Source organism: Mobula hypostoma, chromosome 4, assembly GCF_963921235.1.
Source record: "Mobula hypostoma chromosome 4, sMobHyp1.1, whole genome shotgun sequence".
NCBI classification, from domain to species: Eukaryota; Metazoa; Chordata; class Chondrichthyes; order Myliobatiformes; family Myliobatidae; genus Mobula; species Mobula hypostoma.
The window spans coordinates 152,386,316-152,398,550 of record NC_086100.1 but is presented as its reverse complement, the minus strand read 5'-3'; the positions used below and the strand labels follow the sequence as shown (position 1 = coordinate 152,398,550).

At 42.8% G+C, this 12,235-nt stretch overlaps 1 protein-coding gene across 2 annotated transcripts in view; it reads right to left on the bottom strand.

Annotated features, from left to right (window-relative positions):
* Positions 1-12,235, bottom strand: part of LOC134345680 (uncharacterized) — a 110,104-nt gene that overhangs the window by 44,010 nt on the left and 53,859 nt on the right. For both annotated transcript variants that reach the window (XM_063046733.1, XM_063046732.1), the window contains exon 6: positions 7,812-7,932. In XM_063046733.1, the coding sequence (XP_062902803.1) occupies positions 7,812-7,932 (121 nt within the window). The remainder of the gene's footprint in view (positions 1-7,811; positions 7,933-12,235) is intronic.

The window sequence follows — 12,235 nt, the reverse complement described above, 5'->3', positions numbered from 1 at the left end:
AGAGCGTGGATCAATACGTGGATCTATGACATTGTGGCCATACAGAGACTTGGATGCCTCAGGGGCAGGAGTGGCCTCTGAGTCTGCCAGGCTTTAGATGTTTCAAAAAGGACAGGTAGGGAGGCAAAAGAAGTAGGGGTGTGGCATTGCTAATTAGGGATAGTGTCATAGCTGCAGAAAAGGAAGAAATCATGGAGGGATGGTCTACTGAGACAGTGTGGGTGGAAGTCAGAAACACAAAAGGGGCAATAACTCTACTGGGTGTTTTTTTATAGACCCCCCAATAGTAACAGAGATATCGAGGAACAGACAGGGAGGCAGATTCTGGAAAGGTGCAATAATAATAGGGTTATTGTGATGGGAGATTTTAACTTCCCTAATTTTGATTGGCATCTCTCTAACACAAGGGGTTTAGGTGGGGTGGAGTTTCCTGATGCAATATATAAATAAGACAACTAGAGGAGAGACTGTACTTGATCTGGCATTGGGAAATGAACCTGGCCAGGTGTCAGATCTCTCGGTGTGAGATCATTTTAGAGGTAGTGACCACAATTCTATCTACTTCAGCATAGTGCTGGAGAGGGATAGGAGCAGACAACTTGAGAAAACATTTAATTGGGGTAGGGGGAAACATGATGCTATTAGGCAAGAAATTGTGAACAGATGTTCTCAGGGAAATGCACAACAGAAATGTGGCAAATGCTCAGGGAACATCTGCGTGGAGTTCTGTATAGGTATGTTCCATTGAGGCAGGGAAAGGATGGTAGGTTTAGGGAACCATGGTGTACAGAGGATGTAAAAAATCTAGTTAAGAAGAAATGAAAAGCTTATGAAAGGTTCAAGAAACTAGGTACCAGAGCTCTAGAAAATTATGAGGTTGTCATGAGAAGGCCTTGGTGAGTAATATTAAGGAAAACCCCAAGGCATTCTACAAGTATGTGAAGAGAAAGAGGATGAGCTGTCTGAGAATAAGACCAATCAGGTGCGATAGTGGAAACGTGCATGGAGTTGGACGAGGTAGTGGAGTTACTTAATGAATACTTTGCTTCAGTATTCACCAGGGAAAAAGACTTTGGCAATTGTGGGGATGACTTACAGTGGACTGAAATGCTTGAGCATATAGACATTAAGAAAGAGGATGTGCTGGAGCTTTTGAAAAGAATTAAGTTAGATAAGTCACTGGGACCAGATGTGATATACCCCAGGCTACTGTGGGAAGTGAGGGAAAAGATTGCTGAGCCTCTTGCGATGATCTTTGCGTCTTCAGTAGGGATGGGGGAAGTACTGGAGGATTGGAGGGTTACAAATGTTGTTCCCTTTTTCAAGAGAGGAAATAGAGATAACCCAGTGAGTCTGACTTCAGTGCTGGGCAAGTTGTTGGAGAAGATCCTGAGAAGCAGGATTTATCAACACTTGGAGAGACTTAATCTGATTAGGGATAATCAGCATGGCTTTGTCAAGGGCAGGTCGTGCCTTACAAGCTTGATTAAATTCTTTGAGGATGGAACAAGACACATTGATAAAGGTAGAGTAGTGGATGTAGTGTATATGGATTTCAGCAAGGCATTTAATAAGATTCCCCATGCTAGGCTCCTTCAGAAAGTAAGGAGACATGGGATCCAAGGAGAACTTGTTTTGTGGATCCAGAACTAGCTTGCCCACAAAAGACAAAGGGTGATTTTAAATGGTTCGTATTCTGCATGGAGGTCGGTGACCAATGGTGTTTCGCAGGGATCTGTTCAGGGATCCCTCCTCTTTGTGATGTTTATAAGTGACCTGAATGAAGAAGTAGAAGGATGGGTTAGTAAGATTGCTGATGACACAAAGGTTGGGGGTGTTGTGAATAGTGTGTTGGGCTGTCAGAGGTTACAGTGAGACATCAATAGGATGCAGAACTGGGCTGAGAAGTGGCAGATGGACTTCATCCCAGTTAAGTGTTTAGTGGTTCAATTTGAAGACAGAATATAATATTAATGGTAAGACTCTTGACAGTGTGGAGAATCAGAGAGATCTTGGGGTCCACGCTCATAGGATAGTCAAAGCTGCTGCGCAGGTTGACAGTGTTGTTAAGAAGGTGTATGATGTGTTGGCCTTCATCAACCATGGGATTGAGTTCAAGAGCCGTGAGGTAGTAATGTTACAGCTATATAAGTCCTTAGTAAGACCCCACTTGGAGTACCGTGCTCAGTTCTGGTCACCTCACTACAGGAAGGATGTGGATACTAGAAAGACAGTGCAGAGTAGATTTACAAGGATGTTGCCTGGATTGGAGGGCGTACCTTATGAAAATAGGTTGAGTGTACTTGGCCTTTTCACCTTGGAGCGACGGAGGATGAGAGGTGACCTGATAGAGGTGTATAAGGTGATGAGGGGCATTGATTGTGTGGAATGGCAGAGGCTTTTTCCCAGGGCTGAAATGGCCAACACAAAGGGGTATAGTTTTATGGTGCTTGAAAATAGGCATAGAATGGATGTCAGGGTAAGTTTTTCATAGAGAGTGGTGAGTGCGTGGAATGCACTGCTGGCGGCAGTGGTGAAAGCAGATACAATAGGGTCTTTTAAAAATACCCCATTTGTACATGGAGCTTAGAAAAAATATCAGGCAATGTGCTAGGGAAATTCTAGGCAGTTTCTAGAGTAGCACAGCATTGTGGGCCGAAGGGCCTGTAACGTGCTGCAGATTTCTATGTTCTATGTTCCAATGCAGTGTATTGCAATGTGCAAAGAGTGGAGTGTTCTTCATTATAGCAAAAAATAGCTTTATAATTGAAGACATGTTTTCAGAGTCAAAGGGTTTACAGCAAAAATTTGTGAATCAAACTTTCATAAAATAGGAATTACTTTATATATAAAATTTGTTATTCCTATCAAGAGAATAGATTGAATAGTTAGTTTATTTGAGTACATTATTAAAATGTTAATTGCACTTCATTAAGTAGGGTAGTAGTACTATCGTGTTTTACAATATTGACATTTCTGTCATTTCAGTGATTTCATTAAGCTTCTACAATGAGCTCTAAATATGCAAAATATTATAACATAAGACACAGAAATAGGATAAGGTCATCCAACTGCTCATGTCTGCTCTACCACTCAATATCTTCATGGTTAATCTCTGACCTCAGTATCATATTCTTGCATGAACCCATATCTCTTCAATCTTTTAATATCCAAAAATGTATCTACAACACTTGAGTTCCCCATCCCCAGTCCTCCTGGAAAGAGAATTCCAAAGATTGATTACTCTCTGGGTGAGACAGTTTATTCTCCTATCAGACGTGAATGCATGACGACTTACTTAGGGACAATGACACCAACTTTAAACACCTCAACCAAGGAAAATTACCCATCAAACCTCCATAAAATATGGTGTAAGTTTTCTCTGCAGAAGACCGAGTGGGGTGGGGGGAGGGTAGATGTCACTGGCAGGTAATTCTGGATTTGCTTGTTTAATGGTTCTGTCTCTACATTTGGTTCACATTCTAACAATCTAATAAAAAGAAACAGTTACAATGTTTCCATCATTACAAATCCTGAGCAGTATTTAAACAAGAGTTTGAGACAACTCATATGTCACAGAATGGCAGGACATGTTACGCTTTGTATCTAAAAACTGATCAAAAGAAAAAACATGAGAGCCAAGATAAGTTGTCTACTTAGTTTTACTTTAGTGAGATGTTCACATATGACATGGGGCGTAATGACATACGCCACTTACGTACTTCTTACATTTAACCCGTAATGAATTATGTGAACAAACATAGAATGCTTAATCTTTATATTACTGAAATATTAAATTCTCGACACTCCTCCATGCTTAGCTAAAATATTCCAACTCTATATAGAATACATCTCAACTCAAATACATGATGCATTGTTCTCCAGTCATATATATATATATATATATGTGTGTGTTGTGTGTGTGTGTGTGTGTGTGTGTGTGTGTATTTACATTATATGTGTGTATGTATTCTGTATATACACATTATGCTATATAATACAACAATATATAGTGAATTTTAAATTGTCCCATTCAGGCCTAATGATTCAATCACTATGGAGATTTCTTACTCTTGTGGAGAGTAAGAAGGTCTTTCCTGACAAGGCGGGGTTGGGGTGTCACTCTGCTTGACAGGTGAGACTTGTGGCTGTGAAACAATCTCAGGTTCTGGGGGCTCCTCTGTGGTGATTGTAGGACATGACTCTGGGACTGCAGGAAGTGGTTCTGACAGCTCTGGCCACCTTTCTTCTCCAACAATTGACTGCTCTCCACAACTGATCGATGTGACATCTTCAGATGACATCAGACGCAATCTCCACTGTGTAGGAGAGTGGTCCATTTCTGTCGTTAATCTTTTCAAGTACTCATTTTTGATCAAAGTAGTCTCTCAAAGGACTCCTGTCTTCTCCTATCATTTTGGATCTCCCCCTCCCCCTCTAACTTTCAAATCCCTTACTCACTCTTCCTTCAGTTAGTCCTGACGAAGGGTCTCGGCCTGAAACGTCAACTGCACCTCTTCCTAGAGATGCCGCCTGGCCTGCTGCGTTCACCAGCAACTTTGATGTGTGTTGCTGTTAATCTGTATGTAATCTTTCTCTGCAGTGATAAGGGAACATGATGCACTATGGGGCATTCGCTTCCATCACTCATAACATGTGTCATCACTGCACCTATACCATAAGGCGAAGCATCATAGGCAAACTTCACTAGACGATATGGATCACAATGTGTGAGTGCAGTGTCTGACGTCACCATTTTCTTTGCCTTTTGAAAAGTCACCTCACACTGCTTTGTCTATTGCCATTTCTTCTTGATCTGTAGTAATGAGTTCAAGGGGTGGAGCACAGTACCAAGGTTTGACAGGAACCTGTTAGAGGAATTGACAAATCCTAAAAAGGACCACAACTGTGACAAGTCCTTTAGCTGTGGGTCATCCACCACTGCTTGAATTTTCACAGCACACTTGTGTCATACTTGTTTGTTAATGGTGTGACCACAGTAAGTGATGCTTGGTTTAAAGAATTCACACTTGTTGCATCATGTTCTGAGCCCATAATCTTTTAATCTTTTTAACACTACTTTGAGATTTTGAAGATGTTCCTTGTCACCCACACCAGTAACAATGATGTTCTCCAGGTAACACTGAGTGCCTGGATGGAGTTGTAACACCTGATCCATAGCTTGCTGCCAGAGTGCAGGTTCAGATGCTACTCCAAAAGTAAGCGTATTGTGAGTGTTTATAGTGACAAATACTTTGGACTCTTCTTCCATCTCACCTGCAGGAAGGCCTCAGCTATGTCCACTTTGTTGAAGTGTCTCCTTCCAGAAAGGTTTGCAAAGATACCCTCTATCCTGGGCAGAGGGTATTGATCTACTTTTGGTAAGGGTTGATGATGGCATTAAAATCACCACAGGTCCTAGCAGACCCATCCTTTTTCTCTCTGGGATAACTGGCACTGCCCATGGGCTTCACTCAGCCTTGGAAAGAATTCCTTCAGCCCCCATGTGATCTAGCTCACTGGCTACTTTATCATGAAAGGTAGAAGGAACAGGACTGACTTTTGTAAAACTTGTGTGTGGCATTTTCATTTAACTCAATTTTACCCTTAATATGTTTGAGTTTTCAAATGCCATCCTGGAACACAGCTGAGGTATCATCCAGTGCACTTCTTAATAAACTTTCAGATGGCTTTATTGTTGGGGATGTGGCATGCAGATGGTGGATGGATCTTCAATCAAGTTGTAGTTGTCTCAGCTACTCACATCCTCTCCATGCTAGCCCTCCTGTTTTTGTCACATACAAGCCCTATACGGCTTGTTGGTTGTATTTCACTATTACGAATGTCTTTCCCACAAGCGTTATCTTTTCTCTAGTATAAGTTCTTAGTTGGACATCTGCAGGCTTCAGTTCAGTCCCTGTGAAATGCCATTCCAACTCATTTTGTGGAATGACTGAAACAGCCGAGTCAGTGTCCAATTCAATTTTAATTAATTTGGCATTCATTTCTGGTGTAAGCCATATTGCTGGTCTTTTGCTAGCTTTCACATTGTAAATCTCAAGGCTGTCCAATCTTGTGTCACTCTCATCATTGTCAGATTTTTCCTCAACAGCATGCAAGCTAGTGTTCTGTTTGAAACTGCAACTTGACTTTTTATCTTTATCTTTGCCCATGCACTCCATTTATTTTCATCTACCCAACATGTTCTTTGTATGTGTTCTACTTTGTTGATTTTGTGCAAGTTTTACCTTTAAACCTGCATTTCTTCAGTTCAGCCATATAAGCCCAAATCAGCAATTCCATTCCAATGCCATTGACTAGATGAACTGAAATTGATATTACCTTAAGTTCTGAATAAAGAAATGATAAATTTCAGCTTTATTTGTCACATGAATATCGAAATATACAGTGAAATGTGTCATTTGCATCAAAACTGCCAAAACAGCCCAAGGATGTGCTGGGGCAGTCCGTAGGTGATACCATGCTTCCAGCACCAACGAAAAACATAAATAGTACTTTAAAAGAGGAATAATGAAAAAGCGTTCATTGGGTCATAGACCATTCAGAAATCTGACAATGAACGGAGAGAAGCTATTTCCGAATTATTGATTGTGAGTCTTCAGGCTCCTATACCTCTTCCCAGATGATTGTAGAGTATGTAAAGAGGGGGTGTTGGTAATATGCCCACCTAACCAATATTTCTGGCGGTTCATTCCAAATATGCACCACCCTTTGCGTAAAGAAGCTGCCCCTGATGTGTCTTTTAAATCTCTTGCCTCTGATGTTAAACATATGCCCTCTTGACTTTAGCACCCCTACTCTGAGAAAACGACTATGTGCTTTCACCCCTCATGATTTTATATATACCTGTAAGGGGTTTCTTCTTTCATGTTATTTGCTAAGGCTAATAAAATGGCTTCTTTGTTATGTTATAATAAAATGGCTTCTCTGTAATGTTAACTGCTGAGCTAACGATAGCAGCTTGTTTGGGTTATAATTACTGATAATGGGAATTGTATTCATTTGCTAACCAATTAGGATAGATGTTGTTCTTTCTTGTGTGTCTGTAGGCTATTGTTTTCACGGGCTTTGGGCAAACGGCACGATGTGGACAGAGAGAGGAGATGCGATGAGAGAAGCTGGGCGAGGATCGGACCCAAGAGGGAGTCCGAGGCCCAGGGCTTTTCAGGAGGAGAACCAAAGAGTAAGGACGTGCTGGACGTGCTGTGGTCGACCACCGTGGTTGGTCCCAGGCGGCAGGCTGGAGGGGATCGAATGGTGGAAAGAAGACCCCGTTAATTGAGCTCCAACAGTTGTGCACAAAGTGGTTGAACTCTGATAAGTTTGGCGCCTTTTACTTTCCTTTTATATTGTATCTCTATTAATTACATGGTTCCAGTAAGATCTGTAAAGTGTAATCTGTAAAATGTACATTGTGTGCTATCAGTTAACTGGTGGTGTGGGGTACATCACGCGGCATACACACAAAATTGATTACCCAGTTTGGCGGGGCCAGAGGCTGCTCCCCCTAGACGAAAGCGAGCTGAATGAGCCTGAGGCTTACCAGGAGGCTACATACCTCTAACAGGTCACCCATCAATCTCCTATGTTCCAGGGAATAAAGTCCTATATCATGCACCCTTTTATTGTAACTTAGGTCCACAAGCCCAGGCAACATCCTGGTAACATGTTTTTTGTCCCTTGGAATATGTCTTAAGGTTCAACACCCTCCATAATAAATTGACAAAGAGAACCTGCAGCAGAACTGAAACTAATGGACAGCTTTAGTGAGCAGGATCATGTCTTAATACTTGCATGTGTTTTACTGGCCGGATCTCCACCTTCACTCATTTCTTTGAAGTTCCAATGTTCCTGTCGGCACTCCAAAGAGTCACTTAAGGTCTGCAAATAGTTTTGTGGTTGTCCTTCAGGCTAAAATAATTAGAAAGAACAAGTGACAGTAGTGATTATCTGTGATAACAGAGCAATGGCAATACTTAATTTTTTCACTGTCTGAGAATTGTTTCAGTTAATTTCTTGAGGAGGTTGTATGATGTTGAAAGACCCGAAACACCCGATGATTCCAGGAACATCACTGAAGATGTGTCCAGAAGCATCAACAGATGTATGTACACAGCAAAGTGTAATTTTCATTCTCATTAGCAAGCCTTATTTGTCCACAGTACATTGTGGAAGTTTAGTTGCAGACTCCTAGTATTTTCCACACAAAACCACAGGAAGCTGTAATAAACATGGCTTTAATTATCAATGTACTCTCAAAGTGGAATGCTCTGCAATTGAAACACTAACTTGTGATATTAACATTTCAATCTCAGAATAGGTTCATAGGTTCAGTGGCACAATGCACATTAGTACAGGACTGTGTAGGTCTAGTAATGTGGTGGGTGCTGGGGTAGTGGGTTGGAGACTGGAGAAACCAAACATAGACTGTATGGCCACTTCACACAACACTTCCATTCAGCCTAAGTTTCCAGCAGGCTGTCACTTCAATTTTCCATCATACTTACATTCTGATCTCTAAAGTGTCGTACAAGGTTCAACATAAACTCCAGGAACTTGACTTCCATCTTTTGATTGGGTACATAGTTAAAACTGAATGCAACACTTTTCAAATATCCGGTCTTTCCTGTTTTTATCAGCACTGGCAAGTTCTGTTATAAGGTCATATAGTTGTAGCATTTACACCGTTTTCCTCTCTCCTTGGATACTGCCTGATGTGTTGAGTATTTTCAGCACTCTCTTTTGATGCAGGTTTCCAGTCATTGCATGTTCTGCATTTCACAGTTCCAGCACAATTGTTGAATTGTAGAACCATACAGCACAGAAATGCGCCCTCTCAGCCCGCCACATCCAGGTCAAGCTTGATGCTAATCCCATTTGCCTGAATTAGGTTCAGTCTCTCTCAATCTTTCCTTTCCAAGTAGCTGTACAAATACCTTTGAAAAATTATGATTGGATCTGACTCTACTATCTCCTCTGGTAACTCATTCCAGATAACCTAACCTTCAGATTTCTCCTCTCTCACCTCCAATGTGTGGCCACAACTTCCAGACATACTTGCCCTGGGAAAATAAGGGTCTTTCTATCAGCCCTATCTATGACCCTCTTACTCTATACTATAAATCTCTGCAAGGTAACTCCTCAACCCCATTTGTTCTAGACTATCCAACCTCTTCTTATAGCTACAAGACAATGGGCAAAGAATGGCAGGTGGAATATAGTATGACCACCCAGCTTGATGCATAGAATAAAGGCATTGTTCCGAAATGGGGAACAAGTTCAGAATTCAGAGGTGCAAAGGAGTTTAGGAGTCCTAGTGTAGGATTCCCTAAAGACCAACCTGCAGGTCGAGTCGGTAGTAAGGAAGGCAAATGCAATTTTATCTTTCATTTCGAGAGAACTAGAATATAATGCTGAGTCTTTATAAGGCATTGGTCAGACCATATCTGAAGTACTGAGAGCAGTTTTGGGTTCCATATTTAAGAAAATATGTGCCAACATTAGAGAGGGTCCAGAGGTTTATGAGCATGATTCTGGGAATGAAAGGGTTAATGCATGGGAAGTATTTGATGTACCTGAGCCTGTACTCACAGGCAGAAGAAATAGGGTGGACCTCATTGAAACCTACCAACAATTAAAAGGCATAGACAGAGTGGACATGGAGAAGATGTTTCCAATAATAGTGGGAGAGGCTAGGACAACAGGTCACGGCATCAGAAATGAAAGACATCCTTTTATAATAAAGGCAAAGAAGAACTTACTTAGCCAGAGGGTGGGAATTCATTGCCACAGACAGCTGTGGAGGCCAAGACATTTTGTTTATTTAAAGCGGAAGTTGATATCTTCTTGATTGGTAACAGCATCAAAGGTTATAGGGAGAAGGCAGTAGAATGTGATTGGGGGGGAAATAAATCAGCTATAATTAAAAGACAGAACTGACTTGATGAGCCAAATGGCTTAATTATACTCCTACGTTTTAAGGTCTTACTCCAGGCAACATTCTGATAAATCTCTACTCTCTCTCTCTCTATGGCTAACCACATCCTTCCTGCAGTGTAGCAACCAGAACTACATAATACTCCAAGCAACACACACAAAATGCTAGGGAAGGAGTAAATTGATGCTGCCAACAGAGAATGGTTTTGATACATCGACTTCTGTGTTGTGGGCCCAGCATGCTTCCGCTACATCACTGTGCTACACTCGCATGGGTCCCAGCTATGCCTGCCTTTTGGTCAGCTATGTTCCAGTGGAACAGACCATGTTCCAAACCCAAGCTGGTGTTACCCCCCAACTTCTCCTACACTACATTGACAACTGTATTGGTGCTGCTTCCTGCACCCAGGAGGAGCTTATCAACTTCGCCTCCAACCTCCACCCTGCCCTCAAATTTATCTGGTCCATTTCCAACACCTCTTTCCCCTCTCTCGATTTTTCTGTCTCTATCTCTGGAGACAGCCTATCTACTGATATCGTTTATGAACGCACAGATTCTCACAGCTACCTGGACTATACCTCTTCCCACCCTGTCACTTGTAAAAATGCCATCCCCTTCTCTAATTTCCTCTGTCGCCGCCACATCTGCTCTCAGGCTGAGGCTTTTCATTCCAGCACTAAGGAGATGTCCTTCTTCTTCAAGTAAATGGCTTCACTTCCTCCACCATCTATGCTGCCCTCAACCACATTTCTTCCATTTCATGCACGTCTTCCCTCACCCCATCCTCCTGCCACCCCAGCAGGGATAGGTTTCCTCTTGACCTCACCTACCACCCCACCAGCCTCTGTGTCCAGCACATAATTCTCCGGAAGTTCTACCATCACCAAAAGGATCCCACCACCAGGCACATCCTTCCCTCCCAGTGTTCTACTTTCTACGGGGGTCACTCCCTATGCAAATTTCTCGCCCAGTCATCCCTCCCTACTGATCTCCCTCCTGGCACTTACCTTTACAAACAGAACACGTGCTACACCTGCCCCTACGCTTCCTCCCATTCAAAGCCAAAACCAGTCCTTCCAGATGAGGCAACACTTCACCTGTGAGTCCGTTGGGGCCATCTACTTATCCAGTGCTCCTGGTGTGGCCTGACATAGATGGTGAGACTGCTTCACCGAGCACCTATGCTCCATCCGCCAGAAAAAGTGGGATGTCCTAATGGCCACCCATTTTAATTCTACTTCTCATTTCCTTTCTGACACGTCAGTCCACGGCCTCCTCTACTGCCACAATGAAGCCACACTCAGATTGGAGGAGCAGCGCCTTATACTCCATCTGAGTAGCCTTTAACATGAAGGCATGAACATCGTTTTCTCAAACTTCCAGTAATGCCCCCTGCCTTCACCATTCCCTGTCTCACCTTATCTCCTTACCTACCCATCCCCCTGCTGCCCCACCCCCTTCCCTTTCTTCTGTGACTCTCTGTCTTCTCCTATCAGATTCCGCCTTCTCCAGCCCTTCATCTCTTTCACCAATCGACTTCCCAGCTCATTACTTCACCCCTCCTCCACTCCTGGTTTCCCCTATTACCTTCTACCTGGTAGTCCTTCCTCCCCTCTCTCCCACCTTTTTACTTTGGCCTCATCTTTTTTCTCCAGTCCTGATGAAGGGTCTTGGCCTGAAATTAGAGAAGGGTCTTGACTCTTCCATAGATGCTGCCTGGCCTGCTGAGTTCTTCCAGCATTTTGTGTGTGTTGCAGAGGAATTCAGCAAGGCAGGCACCATCAATGGAAATGAATAAACAGCCGCTGTTTCAGGCTGAGACCCTTCTTCTAGACTGGAAATGAAGGGATAAGACACCAGAATAAAAAGGTGGAGGACAGGGAAGGAGGATAGCTAGAAGGTGATAGGTGAAGCCAGATGGGTAGGAAAGATAAAGGGCTGGAGAGGAAGGAATCTGATGGGAGAGGAGGGTGAACCATAGGAGAAAGTGAGGGAGAAGGGGAGCCGGGGAGGTCATAGGCAGGTGAGAAGCGGTAAGACGCCAGAGTGGGGAATAAAAGAATAGGGGAGAAGGCGGGTTTTTTTTTACTGAAAGGAGAAATCCATATTCATGCCATCAGGTTGGAGGCTACCCAGACAGAGTATAGGTGTTGTTTCTCTACCCTGAGGCCTCATCGTGGCACAAGAGGAGGTCTTGGCCGACATGTCGGAATAGGAATGGGAATTGGAATTAAAATGTTTGGATGGAGGAGAGATGCTCAGCGAAGTGGCCTCTCA